Source organism: Xiphias gladius, chromosome 2 (assembly GCF_016859285.1).
Source record: "Xiphias gladius isolate SHS-SW01 ecotype Sanya breed wild chromosome 2, ASM1685928v1, whole genome shotgun sequence".
NCBI lineage: Eukaryota > Metazoa > Chordata > Actinopteri > Istiophoriformes > Xiphiidae > Xiphias > Xiphias gladius.
The window spans coordinates 607,969-627,551 of NC_053401.1; the positions used below are offsets into that span (position 1 = coordinate 607,969).

The 19,583-nt window shown below is 46.7% G+C and overlaps 1 protein-coding gene across 2 annotated transcripts in view; it reads left to right on the forward strand.

Annotated features, from left to right (window-relative positions):
• Positions 1 to 578: 578 nt before the first annotated feature.
• ptpro (protein tyrosine phosphatase receptor type O) overlaps positions 579 to 19,583 on the forward strand; it is a 53,031-nt gene continuing 34,026 nt past the window's right edge. For both annotated transcript variants that reach the window (XM_040140681.1, XM_040140689.1), the window contains exons 1-2: positions 579 to 1,015; positions 18,023 to 18,284. In XM_040140681.1, the coding sequence (XP_039996615.1) occupies positions 968 to 1,015; positions 18,023 to 18,284 (310 nt within the window). In that variant the 5' untranslated portion in view covers positions 579 to 967. The remainder of the gene's footprint in view (positions 1,016 to 18,022; positions 18,285 to 19,583) is intronic.

The following is a 19,583-nucleotide window of genomic DNA, read 5'->3' on the forward strand; positions in this document are numbered from 1 at the left end:
AACAGTCACCCAACAGCACGGGTAAATGCATCACATGTGACACACGCGTCGCATGCGACCTGAACATCTGGTTCCAGACAGATGTTCAGGTCTCATGTGAAACCAACAGCTTCACATCTTCCCGTGTCCGTTACTGTCCTGCTTGTCTTATATTGAACGCTTTTGTTTTGAAAGGTTCCATATAAATATCCATCTCGCGACCTGAACGTGGACACGTGACTTGTGCAGGGGCCCGGGCCCCCAGCTTCACTCTGCGTCTCTCTTTTTTCTTTTTTTTTTAATTTACAAAAAAAACCCAACAACTTTTAATTCAGGTGACTTTCCTGTCGACCAGTTAATAGACCGACCGACCAGTGATTCCAGCTCTGGGGACGGGACAGACTGGAGTCATGCAGGGTGGGGGTCGACGGGAGCACGTCTCCTCCATATTTTTGCCCAAAACTGTGGGAGTGGGAATTGAGACCCGAGCGCATCACGGAGGCTTCCGGCTCTGGTTGGTTCCCGGCGAGCACATGCTGTCATGCTGATGAAGATGAGGAGGATGAAGAGGAGGGGGGAGGACCTGCGTGTGTCTCCGTGCAGCCTCCGGAGCGCAGGGCGGGGCGACGCCGCGCAGCAGCAGCAGCAGCAGCAGCAGCTTCAGCTTCATCACCGCTGACCGACACCGATCTCCTGCTCATCTTCAGGCCGCGGCATGGACCCCGGAGCCCGGCCCGTTTCCTCGGAATCACTGCGGGTCCGGTTCGAGCTGCGGTCCGTTTGGATGATGAAAACAGCGACGATGGTGATGAAGATGAAGGCGGCGAGCAGTTAGAGCTGCGGAGCGGACGCGAACCGCAGACTGAATCCGTGCGCCGAGCGGGAGCATCGCGCTCCGATGCAGCAGAAAAATCGCCATTGTTTGGATGCGCAGCAGACTGGGAGGAAAAACCCGGACCTTACGGAAACCGTTTGACCGAGAGGCGCCATGCTTTCACCGCTTCTTCTTACGGTGTGTCTGCACTGGTTTATCCAGGTAAGGAGGCGTTTTTTCGGGTAAATACGGAGCGTTCGGAGCCGCTGCTGCCGCCTGTCTGGATGTCATGTGAAGCGGCAGCGGCGGCAGCGGCAGCGGGGCTGTGGGGCTTTGTTTTGTGGGAACTGAGCTGATAAGGTCCGCGCTGTTCAATACAGAAGTTGTGCAGGAGGTGGACGATGCGTGTCGGTGGCGCAGCGGTGAGACGGACGCGTTGTGGCACCGCAGGTCGGTTCGCGAGGCAGCCAGCAGCTCGTTTTGTCCTGCAGAAAGTGGGTCAGTCGGCTGCAGCCTCAGTGATTCCCTGCCTGTCTGTCAGCATCGCTGAGCATCTCACACACACGCACTCACACACCCTGTGAGGAGGACACGCTCAGCTGCTCCTCGCCTGACCGAGCAGCTACGCGGCTTCGCGTCCGCAGCTGATGCCGATGACTCTCGATTTACCTGCACAGGTACGACGACCTGCTCCGCTTCAGCGCAGGTCGGAGCTCCTGCGGCTTGGCAGGAGCCGCAAACCGGGCTCCTGCATTGTTGTCGAGGGTCGTGTGCCAGAGTCCGGTACTTGTAGTATTTCAGTTGATTTTATGGTGTTTACCTGATCAATATCAAATTATTCGGCCACTACTCTGTATAAATATTCACCGGCTCCAGCTCCTCAGACGAGGACAGGATTTAACGGGATACCTGAAGACACGGTGTTGGGTTATAGGATATTTCAGGGAGAAAACGGTTCAACAAGAAAATAATCGTAGATTATTCGATAACGAAAATAATCTTTAGCTGCAGCCTTAGTTTTTACACAAGTCTGTGACTTTTTTAAAACAAAGCATGTGCAGTGTCCTATCCAGGTGTGGGACTGGTCGGTTTCCGCATGGGATTCTGCTCAAAGTGGGTTGTTCGGGGTGAACCCGTGAACCCAGAGCAGTGGTCCCCGACGTGTGGAGCCATCAAGGGGTCTCACGATGGATTCGAGGGGCCATGGGACCATTTCAAAAAACAAACAAACAAAACATCAGACACACTAAGTTCTGCTGAATGTTTCAGACCTTCTACAGTAAAGAGCTGCAACCGGCAATTATTTTCATCATGAATGAATCTATCAATTATTCCCAGTGTCCAGTTTATTAGGTACACCTCTAAACCTGAGTCAGCCTGACCCAACACTCCTGTGAGAAATCCTCCTCCATGAAGGTTCCGATCTTCAGTCTGTGTTCAAGCTGATTTGTTGAGGCGTGTTTCCTGAATTTATTCTACCTTTGCTGATTTAAACGGGTTGGTCATAATAATAGAAACGCCCGTTAGTCTGACGCAGCGAAAACTCCATCCTCTGGAACGACCACGAAGGTGCGCGAGCGCCTCTGAAGCGGCCTCAACACGAACCGGACCTCGCCGAAGGGAGGATTTACCGCCAAAGCACCATGTGATGACACAGACAGTGTCCACAGACGTCCTCAAATGGTTACACGCACCGCTGAGGCAGAACTGACACACTGTGCGCCGTGGGGTGGGTCCTGCAGTGATCTTAGCTTTTCAGTTGTTGGAAACCGAAGGCAGCAGGAGAGAGCGGGAGGAACTGGGGTCGGCAGGCGCCGGTGACAGGTTTTTCAGGTGTGGTATTTGGTCTGACCGGCAGGCGGAAACCCAAAGACGCTCAGGTCACTAGGGTAGAGAACTGAGACCTCGGAGAACCTGCCACCAGAGACCGGCCTGAGGTTCAGCTTTGACACCTGACATTCGATGAGCTTCTAAAACATCCCTCTTATCGATTTCTTGATTCTCCTTCTTCATTCCTTGCTCTCGATGCCGTTGAAGCCGCTCTCAGTGTCGCTCTGTGTTGTGTTAGGTTTTATCTGATGGTTTGACTTTACAATTTCCTCTTTCGTGTCAACAGTGTTGTGTTAGATTCTTAGATTAAACGGAGTATTATTCTGCTGCCTGGTCTTTTCCAATGAAGACCGAGGGAAGAAGAACGAAATGTTGACTGAGGGATAATTGTACCTTGATTATTTTTGAATGACCACGTCACGGTTTTTAACATCCAGTTTCCCCAGTTGTTGAAATCATTGTTTTCCACATGTTTTCCTGCAGCGTGTGTCGTATTATTATCCCCAAACCCACAATCTGAAGAAAAACAGCTTATTGGCCAGTACGCCTCAGTTCTGTTTTGTGCTGTGTTGCCTCATTCCGTGTTGGTTAAATATAGATTCTGAACGCTGGCGGTCGTAAACATGAGGATTATTTTCCCGTCATTGCCTTTCCTGCCACATGACCTGAAAGCGGCATTAGGCCCGTGACTCGAAAACTAAGAACCCGGTCCTGTTAAAATCCAGATGTGGCCCGGTAACCTCTGAAAACTGCGCTGCTGCAGTTCACTGAGACGCGACAGGAATTTTAAAACGCTATGTTTTGTTTTATTTCTGACACGTAACAGGCAGCGGTTGCGACGCCTCAAATGCCCCATGCAGACACAACGACACGAGCGTGGCCTCGGCCGCGGTCTCTGACGCGGCCGGTTCTCATGGTGATTACTGCGATCGTGGTCTTATCACCGCCGTGTGAGCTCATTAATGCTCCCAGACTGCTGGAGGGTGAAGCCGATCTCCATATGGAAACCCCAAAAAAAGGTCATTAAACGCCATCCGCCGCGCGGGGACCGAGCCTCTAACACCAAACACCTGGTGATGAGATAATTACCATTCTAAATCCAAACGCTGGGCGCCGGGGTGAACGCGAACTAACGGGAGAGGTGCGAGCTTCGGGATTGAGGTGGTGACTCGGTAACGGTGCATGGGGGTGTCAGGTAAAATAGGTCCATTTCCCTGTCAATCAGGTTGTGAGAGGAGACAGGAACTCGCAGCGGTTTGTTGAATTAGGTCTGAAATCTGCTGGATGAGAGCTTTGATATCAGCTTCTCTTTCCAAAATCCTTGTGTAAATAGTCTGTAGAGGGCCTGTTACGGAGGAATTAGGGCTAAATCTTTCTTCATTCGTGCACATGATTCAGTGTTTTGTATAATGAATTAAACTTCTTACCTCAAATGAATGATTGTCGCACACAGTTTGTGCCCAAATGCTGCTTTATACTTCACGCCACTGCGTTTCAGAAATACTGTCCCTTTTCCTGCACAACATTCGTTTTTGTTGTTGTTTTAGATAATCAAGAAATCAAATGATGAGATGTTGTAACAGGTTAAAATAAGACTTTATTGATCCCGGGGGAAATTCACAAACTACCCAGTTGTATATGTTTTATCGGCTGCGACATTAAAGTGAGGAACACATTAACGAATCAGTAACTGTAATTCAGTAATTTGGTGTATTTTATTCTGAAATGAGCCGTTCTGCATACCGAGTACTTTTACTTTCGGAACATTGAGTATATTTAGATGCCGACGCTTTGGTACTTTCTCTTAGGTTAGATTCCGAATGCAGGACCTTTACCTGTAACATTAATATATCGCTCACGTAACTTTGGATTTAAATGTGGAGCTTAATTGATTGTGGAGCTTAATCTACTGATTGTTTGAAAGTTTAAGTTTCCAAATGTCGGTCAGAGATTCACTCAGTTATTCACCAGTCAGTTTAGAGCATGTTGGTGTGAAGTCTGGGACTGAATTTGCATTTGACAGCCTGAGAGTAAAGCCCGTTATCTCACAGCTTCAGGTTTTGGCAGCCGCAGCAACGTTAACCGTGTTTCAGGGATCAGAAATCTTTGATCCCTGGTTTCAGAAAGGAGGAGAGGTTCAGAGCTGATGAACCTGCTCTGCTTTCACACGCCGGATTTGGTTGTTTTTCCTTCCTCTCTTGTGCTTCAGGGGATGAAGCGTCCAGTCCGTGGTGAATGTTTCCTGAATGACCTGTTTGGGCTCATTATCCTGCCTGGCAAACACAGAGAGGACCCGAAGGCCTCCAGCATGGCAGAACACCAGAGCTGGCAGCTTTCTGCTGGTTTTCTCCGCGTTAGCCGTGAAGCTCTCTGGCTCTGAATGAAACACAACATTCAGCTAACGTTACATGATGAAATCGTGTTTTCCGAATGTCTCCAAAAAACCTTTAACATCTGTGTATTTTCAGCAGCAAATATTCCGTTTATATGAAATAATAAACCGAACTTGAAAGCTTCGGTATTCCACCAGTAGTGTCCATCCAAGTCTTCCATTAGCAGATAATTTTAATCAAATAAAACAAGTTTTGAAGGGAATGTAACTTATAGTCACTTTTGGGGGATCGGCTACTAAAAATAAATGTGATTTTTCTTCCTTACAGCTATTAGAACTACTGTTGGGTCAATTAAAAGACAGGGCTTAGATGGGACGTTTGTAAATTGATTTCACAACCACTGCAACTAAAAGAAACTGTCACAAGGTCACGTCAGTTCGGTTTGGCGCTCTGGCCCCTTCTCAGGCGACATAATTAGGCTACAGTAACACGCGTGTCATTCAAATACATTAGAAGTAACGTAGGGCCGTCTTAGATAAATGTCTGCTCCGTCGTCTCAAGAGCTAGTCTCGTGTTCCAAAGCAAATCCAACAGCAAACTGTTTAATCAGGCCCTGGTTATGACAGAATTAGCCTGGCTAATATTATCCTAGCATAGAGGAAAATGGAACCAAGGGGGGCCAACGTTAACGTTAAGTCGGCACTTTGGCGCTTACGTCGTAATCGTCCGCAAAATGGAAACGTTGGTAACGTTAAACGAGTGGAATTTGGAATAATAAGAACTCTAGCTACTTTCCTTTTCCGTGGAAATCACGTGAACAACAGACGCTACATCCAAACTGTGGCGGCTGGCGTTTGCTAGTTCAAAACAACTCATCCTCGTCAGGCTAATTAACAGCCCCAAGCTTGACATGTCGTCATATAAGCTAATTAAGGTTCTCGTAACGCTGCTGTGAGAGAGTCTCACCTTAAGGCACGTGGGCAGTAGAAACCTGACCCCCCCCCAGAGAGATGGCCGTCTTCAGCCTTCGCTCTTCTTGGGTGCGTTGCACAGAACTCGGCAGACGCGGTTCTCATTTCATCCCCCGTGATTCGCTCCTCGCCGACGCAGAACCAGATATCTATGAAATGTGCAACTGATGATGTGATAATAACCCAGCGCTGTGTTATTATGCAATGAAAGACTGAGGCTAAAGCTTAAGCTAACAGGTGGCAGGTGCAAGGTCATTATCCTCACCAGTTACTGATCATGTAACGTTAGAAGACAAGCAAATTAAGAAAACAGCGTTGGTCTTGAATTTAAAGGTATGTAGGTGCCCTTGTATCAAAGGTGCTATATGTGAGTTTTTGCTATCGCTACATAGCTAACATTAGCATTAGCAGCTGTTTACTCACCAAGAGCTTCAGCCATCGTTGCGTTTACAAGACCGGAGGTTAGACTAGGTCCTCTGAGCAGAGCTACTGCTTCATCCTCTCATGCTGGACTGAGGACAGACTGGACGCTACAACGACTCACTGTCGCAAAGTGACGGGCCGGGGCTAGCTAGTTAGCATGCTACCTTCAGTAGAAGAATAAAATGATAAAAATATAAGAAAGAACAGAGTCAAAACTGGTGTTGTAAAGGAATGAAGTTTGACGCTGAACTCGCAACGTTTCTTCTAGACTGGTGAGTAAACGGCTGCTAATGCTAACGTTGGCTGCGTAGTGATAGCAATCACGTACATATAGCACGTTTTTCAACTACAGTCATTAAAGCATTTAATATCCGTATATAAAAACCTTTATTCCTTTAACATAATTGGAGAAGGAACACAAGGCGGATTTATGTTTGTTCGTAGCTTAGCAACAGATTTTACAGTGAGGACATTGCAGGATTTTTGAGGCCAAAACTATATTTTGGGGTTTAAACATTTGATAGCAATATAGCTAACAGTAATTTTTTTGAACATAAACAACAGTGTTGATATGGATCCCTTTGATTTTTAAAAAAAAAAAAAAAAATGGAATTTCATTTATTTATTTATCCTTAATGTTTTTTTTTTTATTGAGGCCAAGATAAAGGCTGAGCTGAACTACCTGAAGACAGACTGTTTTATTAGCTCTAATCAGGACAGAGGCGCTAACATGAGCTTTTTCTAGTCTAAACCGTGGCCTCAAAAGTAACATAGAGCTGGACACAGTCTAGTATAAAGCAGAGAACAGCATTTTCATACAAAATGTACAACAGTAATAAATGAGGTGATGTCTTTGGAAGTAACACCGGATTACTTCTTACACAAGAGCAGACTAATCGCTTCCACTTTTGTTCCTGTGTTTTTGGTTTTAGCAACGCGGTACCGTCTAAATGAGTAATCTGAGTAAAGTAACTGTTGTTTTCATGTAATGGTTTTCTTTTTAAACACGTGACCCTCTGGGCAGCAGACGTGACGTTCGTGTACTGAAGACTGAGCCATTTGTAATAAATATCAGCATCGGATCCGGAACCGGATCGATGCGAGCATCCCTAATGCTGTCGTGGACTTTGGTCAGTTAGTAGACGTTATTGATCAGCTTGTGGCTTCCTGTTTTAGTCATTTTAGATCTGTCTCCCGTCCCCTCTCAGCTGGAGCCTCGGGTCCTTTTCTTTCCGTTGTGGGGCGGGGGGGGGGTCGGATAAGCAGCCATTGTTGCTGCTCTCATTTGGTTGGTGGGCAGGCGGGTGGGCTCCCCGGTGAAGGCTTTTTGTTTTCTATGTGAAAGGAGGGAACTACTGTCAACACTGAGCACAGGCTGCTGCCCAGTCCTCTTTGTATACTTTCATTAAATGCCAGAGGGGGGTGGAGGTGCGGGGGTGGAGAGCACCTCGGCTCGGCACCGTGGCCTTTTTTCTTTAATGACCTCCCTGTTTCTATTAATTAAAGCTGTGTTTGTGCTTCTCTGTTTTCCTGAGGAGAGGGTTTAGTCGGAAAAGGTGGGAAACTGCAACGTCGACTAAAATGGGTGTTTTGAACAAACTCCGTGAAACGTATTGTCCAGTCAGCCGAGCTAAGATAACGAGCTTGCTAACTATTCATTTATTTTCCTCTTCGGTAACTTTTTGTGGAAGGAAGTTGTGAGAGATGGTGAATACAGAAACAGGGCGAACAGACCGGCCGAGGGAAAACAGGCAGAAGCCCTGGGAGCTGCTGCGACTGAGTGTAGCCGAGCATCCAGCCCCCGCCCGTTTCGAGGTGGACGGGTGAATCTCACTTTGGGATATGACCGCTGCGGACTCACCTGCTGGCTTTGAACGAGCCACGTGGTGTTTTGAATCAGTTCGACCTTGAGTCGCTGAATAAGCGAGAGGCCTACTTTTCTGCCGTTGCGGAAGTCGTGTTTGTTATTCTGCTCCTCCCTGGCTGAATCGGTCAGTTTGGCTGTTGATCATCAGTTATCTGAGTGTGTTTTTGTGTGCGTTGGTATCCAGGCCGCTGTGTGAAGCAGGAAGAATAAACTCAGTGTTTTCCTCTGCGTGTCTAATTCACTCTGATTAAACCCTGGCTCTAATCGGAGCCTCGGCGGGACTTTTTCCCCCCGTCTGTTGACTTGCCGAACCACGTTGATTACAGCCTCAGGTTATTAGTGCACTTTCACATACGGGGATTAACACGCAGTGATGATCCAAACAGCCCTTTCAACTGCCTGTTGTTTTTCTTGCCATAAGTATCAGCTACATTACACAGCGGGGTGGTGGTTAAATCAGCTTGTCTGTACATTTTGAAGCTCTCCCCAGAGAGAGTTTGTAAAGCTCTTATTCCAACAGATTTTGTTGATTTAAGGGCTACAAGGCGGCCGAGTTACACTTAACACCGTGTTAAGAGTCTTACTGCGAGGTGAGGAAAATGACTGCCTTTACATCACGGATGTTAACAGCTACTGTGTGGTTTTATGTGTCTGATTGCTAAAGTGAGCCCCCGCAATCTTTGACACAACTTTGTTTACTCACTTTCATAGCAATAGAAGGAACACATTGAGAGTAATGTGCGCTGGGGCAGCGACTAAGGATCATTTTCATTGTGACGTAGTCGGGCCGCAGTGATACAGGACAAAGAAAAGCGGGAAATGCTCCCATTTGAGACGCTGGAATCGGAGAATATTTGGCATTTTTTTCCCCCATTTTTGCTTAAAAAATGACCGAAACGATTAATTGATCTCCAAGATAGTTGTCGATTATTCTTCTGTCGATCAACTAATCGTTTCGGCTCTAGAATACGTCCGTGGATTATTTTGTGGCAGGGCTACTAGTGTCTGACTCGACCATGTCTGTGTTTTAAAAGTAAGGTGGAAAGGTTCACATTGTTTCCTGAATGAAGGGGGGGGGATTGACAATCGTGTATCGTAAAGTCTAAAGAAACGATGTCTGTCTCGAGCCAATACCTCTCTAGCCTCGCCAGACCTCCATTGCAAAAAGCGAGTAGCAGGCAAGACTACTGTACATCTGTCAGCTCTTTGAGTTAAGATTTCTTTTGCCGAAACTTGGCGGCTTGATCGGGAGCAGTTTGATGTTTGTAAAGAAGTGATGTGCTCACACTGGTTTTGTGAATGAAGGAAAGAAGAGCCTTACCAGACCTCATTGAGAAAAGAGAAAATTTTGCTGTGACTGAACCTTAAAGCCGGACCCAGAAGTGATGTGAATTCCAGCAGTCTTGATCTGGTCGGTCCCATTCATAGTCTCCTTTTTGGAAAACTTGTTCACACATAGCAAGTGGACGTATTTCCTGTTTTAAATACCAGGTGGTACAACTGGTTTTCAGTTTTAGCAGTACAAGGCCAGACTCCATGTGAGCGTAGTCTTTTATTAAGAAACTTGATTTTGGTGAGTGTTAAAGTTCATTCTTAACTGTGGAAACAGTATTTTGTCAAGGAAGTCTGGTTTTTAACTGAGAGAAAACTGAGATGTGGTTAAAAGTTGCAATAAAAAAGCGAGTAAGTGGACCTTGAGTTCAGTTCATTTGGTGTTTTGTTTGGGAACAGTGTAACGTTTCGTGCAAGAGGCAAGTTCGTGTTGTTTTCTAAATAAAGGAGAGATTTCGGTCGTGAATTACAAAGTCTAATGAGCTGAGGTCTGTCTCACCAGACCTCATTGAGAAAAGTGAAAATTTTTGCTCTGGTGCTGCTCTGCTGTCGCTGGACCTAAAAGCAGGCAGAGAAGTGTTGTAAAATGCTGTCAGTGTGGACCTCACCGGTCTCATTCATAGTCTAATAGACTCAGGACGTCCCGGTTCCCTCCTGGTAGGAGCTGTCAAAGCCCCCCCCCATCCCTCCTCCAGAGAAGAAAACAAAAACTCTGGAGGTTTACATGATAATGTTGGCAGCTGCCTGAGGGCGACGCCTCCTGATCCGAGCCCCAACCCCCCGTTCAACGCTCATTCACAGGGTCAGATACTCCATTCATTCACCAGCTCTGCTCACTGAACACGGCCTGTGTGTCGGTGGTGAGTGTGTGTGTGTGTGTGTGTGTTTGAACCGAGGATAAGTTGAAGATCAGAGGCTAAGGTTGACGTCGGTTCTCTCTTTTTATAGAATCAGTTTGGGTTAAAGTTCATCATTTTAACTTGATCTCCGTGTTAGCTACCAAACTCTCATTACTGTGGTGTGTGAGGCCGGATTTACCAGAGTTCGGGGTCCACTTCAGACGCTCATTCAGACAGGTCATTGCAGTTTGAACAGTTATTATTTTCCCACATCCGACTGAATACTTGAGTAAAAAGCGACGGCCCTAGCATGTCCAGAGTCTGATCCCCTCTGCTCAACACAGTGAAGTTCTACAGAAGACGCATTTGAGATGACAAGCAGGTTTAGATGTATGTAGATCAGATTCTAGAAAATTTAATAATAGCTACTGATAAAGTTAGTGTCAGTTATGTTTGTTTTTACTGTATTTGTTTTGGGGCTTTTTTGAAAGATGATTTTGTCTTTCTTTAAGCTGTACGAGGTACGTCTAGTGTGCGTTTGACATCTTCTCCCGCTCGTCTTACTTTCAGATTGTAGCCGTTCATTGATCACGGGTTGGACCCTGAGAGAGAGACGGCTAATGCTAGCAAGCTCCCCGACGTAACACAATACTAACTCAGCAGGTTTCTAGTGGGAAGGAAACTGCTGATGTTGGCAAGCGCGGACGACCAGCTTCCTCTTCCTGAGTGAAATACAGACTCGTTAGCTCGTTGGTCCTCCCAGATATTTAATGTTGACGCTCGTCCAGAGGCTTAAAGTTTACACACGTTTTATTCTTGGAGCTCTGAGGCTCATTCTTGAACTTGGAAACGGCAGCTTGACAATCTCGACGCTAATGACGTAGTTAGTTTCCACCAGCGCTTTTCAGCCGCAGCTGGAGGCCGCGAGATGAATAAATCGGTCGGTCGGACGCTGACGCGTTCGCGCAAAGTCCTTTACAGGTGACTGACAAGCTGATAATAAGACAGTTCGAATAAAAACGGGAAAAACAATTTGAGACCAGTGCACATGAGAAATAAAAATGATGAAAATGAGTTATTACCACCAATAAGATAATAATAAATAATGATAAAGTTTATTTATTAGAATGCTCTGACAAAATTACAGAAATGAAATCGAATGGTAAGAACAAAGGACAAAAGCCAAAATACCCGTGTGCACATACGTACATGCTTCAAATGTTATAAGACTATAAGAGAATCAGTTAAATAGATAAGATATTAACAAATAAAGTAAATTAGAGGTAATAAGAACATTTACTTTAAACGTGATTACACTGACTTAAGATAAAAAGGTAGATTTGGTTGAAAGTGTAGGAAACAATTGTTAACGTTGATCTCAGGTTTCGTTAGTAAAGCAGTTGTGTCCTCTTTACAGTGATACCGCAGATATTCCACTTTATTTTTGTTTGTATTTTCCTACACAGAGAGTGAGAATCTAAATTTAATTTCAGCTCAGTTTTAACTAACAGATGAGGTAGTGTTTCGTTCGGTTTCGTTTCAGGTACCTGTTCTTACTAATTTAGTCACCTTTCCTCTCAGAGGGTAACTTTGGATTTGGCGTCTCTACGTGATTCGATGGTCTGTTTAGATTCTCTCTGAGCACCGGCCCTGAAGATTTCCCCTGCATCTGCTCCGGCGAGCCCGTGTGTCGGCGCTGTGCGGCTCCCGCATGAGCCTGTGAATAAACAGCCCGTGATGGAGGATAACATTAGCATTCAGCCTCCGCCGTGTCCATGGCGATAATGAGCATCTCCTCCCACCCCAAACGTGTCTCCGCTTTCATCTCTGTTGCCCTGGCAACGACGGAGCGGCAGCGAATTGAATGAATTGGTATGGATTTTTCCCCTCCTCCTCCTCCTCCCTGCAGTGAACCCTCACAGGATGATGCCTGGTAGTTATTGTGTGATGACGACTAACGGCCTGATACGGGCCGTTACTGGAGATGTCTGCATTTCTACCAGCGCTGTGGCCGTCACCTTTGACCCGCTGTTCATTGAGCAGTAGGTGTATTTTATTGTATAACGGAGCAGGGCTGGTGTTACACACCGTCACTAGAGCACCGGCTGTGGATCAGTCCGCCGCTGAAAATGGTCCCCGACAAATGCACCACTTCCTCCTGTTTCTTCAATTCGAGATCTGCAGCGAGCAGCTGTTTTAGGAAATCGCTGAGCCTTGGTAATGAATGAAATGAATTTTGGGGCTGATCCAGGAATATTTTTATCGCTCTCCTTAACATTATGAGATGAGGCCTTTTTCACCATTCTCGTCAGTATTTGGCCTCGGCGGAGGTTTGAGTTCCACTGAGTGTCCTTCTAGTCGTCGTTCTCGACTAATCTTCAGATTATTTTTTGATTTATAGATTCATTTCTTTGCCTATAAATGCCTGGAGTTGGTAAAACAAAATAAAAAGGAAAAAACTGCTCGTCATAATGTCCCGCAGACCAGGCTGAGATTGTCCGACGTCAACCCAAAGAGATTCAGTTTAATATCGTGTATGACCAGAAAAAAGCAACAAATCTCATAGTTGAGAGGCCAAAAAGACTCAAACGATTATTTGATTGTCAAAATAGATGCCGATTAATTTTCCGTCAGTAGACGTTCACGGTCCCCTCAGGATGAACCGGAGTAACTCTGCTCAGCCTCTGACTTTCCCTCCAGCGCCATCATCAGGTCGACGTTTTGATTCGTCCAGTGCTTTCGTTTAGGACCAAATACCTGCCGAACTAATGACGTTCCCATGAGCAAAAAAAGAAACGACGATCAGCGGCTAAAAATTGTATCTATTTATTTATTTTTTCAGTAAATATCAATGAAAATCTCGGAGCGAATGAAGCCGACGTAGCGGCTCAGTCGGCCAACTCATATTTCAGCCTGGTCTGTGGATCCAGCAGCAGCTCCACGGTCACACCTCGTCTCTCTTCATGTCTCGGGACCTGGTCTCTCCAAATACCACCGCGCCGTAATTAAACCAGAGTGGCAGCTCGGCATTTTAAAAGGCCAGGAGAGGAGGGCGAGCGTCAATCACCCACCTGCATACGGGGAGAGAGAGAGTCTGAATGAATTTGCTGTTACGCGGCCTCGCACGTACCGAGATGTGTGTCGTCGACAGGCCTGGAAGAAAGAAAAGGGCAACTGACTCCATAAAAATTCAGCCGCGGAGACACGTTGTTGAAAGAGCCGGAGCTCTGAGATCGGAGGGTCTTCCGGTGACGGGAGGCGTCACTCTGACCGGAAAAAAGGACACAGGGAGTTTTATCCGCTACGGTGGAGGCAGGTGGAGTTTGTGGGCTGCAGGGCTGCAGGGTCCTGAGGGGTTTTCCCCCGTTCCGTAGGCACATTTCAAGTTTTCCCCTACACGGAAATGCAGTCGCTGTCGATTATGGAGGGAAAACTCTCCGGAACATCGTCCGCTCACTGAAACTACCTCTGAAATCCAGATGAATACATTTATTTTAGGTTTAGCGAGACCTCCTGCTGTTTCAGTAGCAACCTTAAAGGTTGGCGGGCGACAATAACTGATCAATGCTAAATATTTAACCCTTCACACACCGCACACCCTGGAGGTTTTATCTTTAGCTCCTTTCTAAAGAATGTACCCTCGCATCGTTGTAGTCGTGTCACTTGAGAATAAGAAAAGAACCTTTTGGTTTATCTGGTGACAGAGAGCTGAAATACATTTTCTCTCCCAGGGCGTTTCTGGATTGAGGTCAGCAGCGTGTGTGTTCTGCGTGATGAAGAGGCCGAACAAAGGAGAAATTCACTAACAGACGAGTGCGTGTCATGTTTTTGCCCTCGGTGCTTTTGACTGTGACACGTCCTCTTAACACTGAGTCCCCTCAATGTCCGCTGGAGAACTCGGAGACGCGCGTGAAGGACGTTATTGTCGGGGTTTATTTTCGGCCCAGATGGGTTTGATTTTCTCCAGTTTCTCCATTTACCGAGAAATACCCGGCGTCCCCGAACCCGGTCGGGATGACTCCCAGCATGCCTCGCTGCAGCACATGTCGAGTGACTCCGGGTTTCACTATCCGACCCTCAGATTAGAAATGTGGGTCATAAATCTCAGCGGATGGATTATCTGCTGACGGACGGAGTAAGAGGTGATATAACGTCTTTGTTTGGTTTCGCTGTGTGTTCATCCGTCCTGTAAATCTGCCTCACATGTCGCTGTTATTGATACAAGCGGGACTTTAATCCACTCCCAACAATCCCCGGAAAAGCTGCTGAAGTAACACGAAGGTGGATTTACTGTCCCGGAACGAATTAAAGTTTTTATTTTTTTTGTTCAATGGGTTGTAGACGTGGACTCAGCCTTTCTTTTAGGGGTAAGAAGTATCTTGTAATCGTGAGGGAAAGATCTGGGAACTGAGAGATTGTCCTTTGTAACTATGAGTTGAGGATTTCATTATTATAGGATGGTTTTCTCGTAGTTATGAGGAAAGGATTTTGCAATTAGCGTCTTAAATTACAGCTTTTGTAAAATTTTGCAGTTGAGATACTTTTCTCGCAACTAATGAGGGAAAGTTTTTTTGTTTTTTTTAAATTATAGCTCTAGTTCAACCATAACTGTAGATAATTTTCTGGTAAACATTGAGTTATATTGTCATGATGAGGTCAGGATTAGGAGACATTACATAAAAAAACACGGGGGTTGTCTTGTACTTGTTCTCGCGCTTTCTTGTGGATCCCTGCTGATCTGATTGGAAAGGGGGGGACGTTTGTTTTCAGCGTGTGAGGGATCCTGACACCAACTACTGCTGGAGCAGCAGCAGACTGAGTTGATCGGCCGATTGACAGTAAATTGATCGGGATGCTAACACGGTGTTTTGATTGTCAATGTACTGCAGGTTTTATTAAAAATCAGCTTTCCATTTTGTGTAGACGTCCTTATGTCATTAAAAGAAAACCCTCAGCTCGACTCAGAGGTTTTCACAGAGTCTGTTGCGGAGGAGTTTTCTTTCACATTGTCTGAGAGCAGGAACCAATCGGCGATCGGGATCTGATCTGAACCTGGCCCGACGTCGCCTTCTGAGGGTTTGGTTTAGTTTCCCCTCCGCGAGGTCGAAGATCAGATCAGCAGCCGGTTTCCGGTCTCCCCCCATCAGGGAGTCGACTCTCCTGCTGTGGGAGTTAATGAAAGAGCAGCCGATAGCATCGGGCCCACCTGTCGGAAAAACACCTCAGAAACAGGAAGTCGGCTCCTCTGCCGCCGGTATCTGCTCATGTCAGGACGGTGTTCGCTGCGTCTTTCCCAGAGGCGCTCAGCTTTTTATTGAATGTGGTGCTCGGTAAAAATGTAATCAATCGAAGTGCAGGATATCATCTGACTTCATTTCAAACAGGGACGAAGCTTGAAGGATTATATGAGATTATCTGTTTAGTTTTTTCCTCCTCCTCTGAGAGCGAAGCTTGATGTGTTTCTTGCTCCTGAAACGTGAGGCTGCTTTTCTTCGTCTCACCTATGACACTAAACCGAACCTGTTTGGGTTCTGGCCTGTTGGCCAGAAACAACCAAGACGTCTGGAGACGTCACCTTGGTCGGCGGGAAAGGCCGACCGGCATTTTTTACTGTTTTCTGGCATTCTGTGACTAAAGATGATTGATTGATGAAAACAATCCTTAGTTTTGTGCCATTCCACCCATCCGAGCGACATTTTGGTTTTGGTTTAGCTTCCCTGGGACGATGGCACCTCTCTTACTGGTGGACTCTCTTTTCTCTCCTCAGTTTCTTTCTCTCGCTTGTTTTCCAGCGAGACAGCGAAGCTTTTATGTCTGGTTTAATGGATTAATGGAAGAGAGTCCGATCACACACGATGCGGGAACCACAAACAGGCTCACGTAGTGTGTGTTAGCCTCATTCTGTCTCTTATATTTATATCCAGCTAATTTGCAACAGAAAACATCTGATCCTGCAGCTCAACATCCTCCTGTAGAGACTCCAGCGTCATTAAACTGGTTTACGGTTCTGTTCAGACTCTCACAGCACCTGGTTCGGGATCGGGAAAGGTCCTGGTCCGATTTTAATCCAGAAAAAGTTCACCGTGACTTCAGACGCAACCTGTTTATTTACATTGAACCAAAACCACCATCTTTCCTGAACCTGAACCAAAGAGCTGATGTTGCCTGAACCACAGACGGGACTCTGGAAGTGGACCTGGTCTCTGGTCTGACAGTGGTGAGCTTTGTACGTTTGTACATTCATTAATTTAAATGCCGACATGAACGTATCAGCATATTTTCGTTAGCCTCTTAAAGTGAGATCTGAAGCTGTTCAGGGCCGAGTCTAATTACTGGGTCCCTGCAGGACGCCGTCCTTCACTCTGCGGTCCCCCTGCTGCTGCTAAACACCTCCACCCAACACACACAAGGTCACCTCACTGCCCTGTGCAATGACATCACCCTCATCCCTGAGGTCATGTGTTCTACCCGGCGGATTTCCCGTCGTTTCCACGAGCACAGGTCACATTCGGTTACATCTCAGAGGATCAGAAACCAGGTCGGATCAAAGAACAAACCCGATGGACCCATGACAGAAACACAAGCTGTAGGTTTGGAGAGATGTACATCGTCACCTCCAAACCCCGGAGGAGGGAGGGGAGGAGGAGGGGGAGGAGGAGAGGAGGAGAGGGAGGAGGAGAGGGAAGGGGAGGAGGAAGAAGAAGAGGAGGAAGGAGGAGGAGGAGGAGGAGGAGGAGAGGGAGGAGGAGAGGGGAGGGGAGGAGGAGAGGGAGGAAGAAGAAGAGGAGGAAGGGGGGGAAGAGGGGAGGGGAAGGAGGAGGACGGGGAGGAAGGAGGAAGAAGAAGAGGAGGAAGGGGGGGGAAGAGGGGGGAGGGGAAGGAGGAGGAAGGAGGAAGAAGAAGAGGAGGAAGGGGGGGAAGAGGGGGGAGAGGAAGGAGGAAGAAGAAGAGGAGGAAGGGGGGGAAGGAGGAAGAAGAAGAGGAGGAAGGGGGGAAGAGGGGGGAGGGGACGGGAAGAAGGAGGAAGAAGAAGAGGAGGAAGGGGGGAAGAGGGGGGAGGGGACGGGGAAGAAGGAGGAAGAAGAAGAGGAGGAAGGGGGGGGAGAGAGGGGAGGGGAAGGAGGAAGAAGAAGAGGAGGAGGACGGGGAAGGAGGAGGAAGAAGAAGAAGAGGGGGGGGGGGGAGGAAGAAGAAGAGGAGGAGGACGGGGAAGAAGGAGGAAGAAGAAGAGGAGGAAGGGGGGGAAGAGGGGGGAGGGGAAGGAGGAGGACGGGGAGGAAGGAGGAAGAAGAAAAGGAGGAAGGGGGGGAGGAGGAAGAAGAAGAGGAGGAAGGGGGGGAAGAGGGGGGAGGGGAAGGAGGAGGACGGGGAAGAAGGAGGAAGAACAAACAAGTAACTGTCCAGATACTTGGGGTCTGGACTGTACAAGCATCTGGTTGATGATTAACCATATTTTTGTGTTGATAAATCTGTTTCCATCCTCCTGTTTTCAGTCAGTCAGTGGAAACTCTGGGAATTCGGCTGAATTCCACCCCTCTTGATTTTCTGTGTCTCTACTCTCAACTGTCCATCAAGGACAGAAACGTCTGATTTGGTTCGCTGATGGTAAAGCCTTCGTCGCTGATCTTTTCCAGGGTTCGTCGGCGTTCCAGGTGTCGGTGAGCGACGAGGGTTTGATCGTGGCGACTCTGGAGCGTTCGGACCTGCGGCAGAACGGCACGGCGTACGCCGCTCAGATCTCCGGAGAGCCGCGACCGATCCTGGTTCAGTTTGTGAACACCGGCGAGCCTCTGCTGTTCAACGCGTCGTTCCACGGTCTCTGCTACACTGTGGGACTGCTGGTCAAACTGGGACGGACCTGGTCCAGACCCATAAAGACCGTATCCGTTCTGACAAGTGAGTAACTGTCGTGTTTCGCGACGTTTCTTAAATATGACGACTGGACCGTGCTGTTTGTACAACAACGCGTTTTGTACAATACGGTCATTTAATCGTGCTGGTTCGCTTCATTTTGTATCTTAAACTTTCATCCATAACAGTTTAAATCTTTGGTTTCATTTAAACATGGAACGGATTCGTTCACTGGGTTGTAATAATAAGGTGTTTTAATGGATTCTTTTCACAGTCTCAGGTGCTTTCTCGTGGCTAAAAAACCCTTAAATTCTTCACTAAATAACATCGCAAGTACTTTAATCTTTAAACTTTCAATCAAGGTGAAAGTTCAGGGGTTGGTCCTCAAGCTATCCTGTACATTTTAAGCAATTTTAACCTCTTAAAAAATCCATTAATTTATCCACTAACCAAGCAGATGAATATTCAGAGGCAAGTTAAAGATTAAAGAATTGGTTCTTGCTCAAATGGAATGGATTCGCAACCCTTAAAATGCACTTAACTGTAACAAAAATCCATTCAAATATTTCTATTTTATGTTTTATATTCCATGGCTTTATCCATTAGTCAACAACTTATGGCTCTGAAATATTTTCAGCTACTAATGAATGAGAATTTAAGGGATTCTTAATCAGTATCCAGGTATTTAACAGGTTTGTAGAGACTGGGGTCAAATAATGGACACGTAATGGGATTATCATATACCTACTGGTTTCCCACTGGTTTTCTGTACGGATGAAAGGGTTTTTAAAAGGGTAAATCCCTTCAAAAAGTAACATTACCGATACACCTTAATTTGGATCTGAGAAAGAACCTTAGGTTTTAATGGGGGGGTTAGTGGCAGAGCGTCAGGTGGGTTTTAAAGGGTTAAAGTAAGGAGAGACATGAGGACCTCTTAAGTATGGTAGAGTACATGGACAAAAGCGCGATGTAGGACAGTGACGGGTGAATCGAAGTCCTGCCCAAGTTTCCAGACCGATCCGTGATGATCACTTTTATTGTTGTTTTTTGTGTCTGTGTAGGAAGGTGCCTTCAAAAAACCTCGAATGCAACACACGCAGCTGCCACACATTTTCTACAGTAACCAAATACATCCTGTGCTTTTGTCCCGAGAGGCAGCGACAAGCGTTAAACGGCGAGTTAGAGAACTAGTTCAGCTGTAGTGAGGAACTTCCCGGCGCCCCAGGTTACTTTCCTGTGAAAAGACAAATTTAACATCGTAGGTTAAAACCATCATGTGATCACCTGTGAAGGGTCAAAGATTCAGAGTAAGGAGGAAAATAACGTGACGGAACCACACTGGGA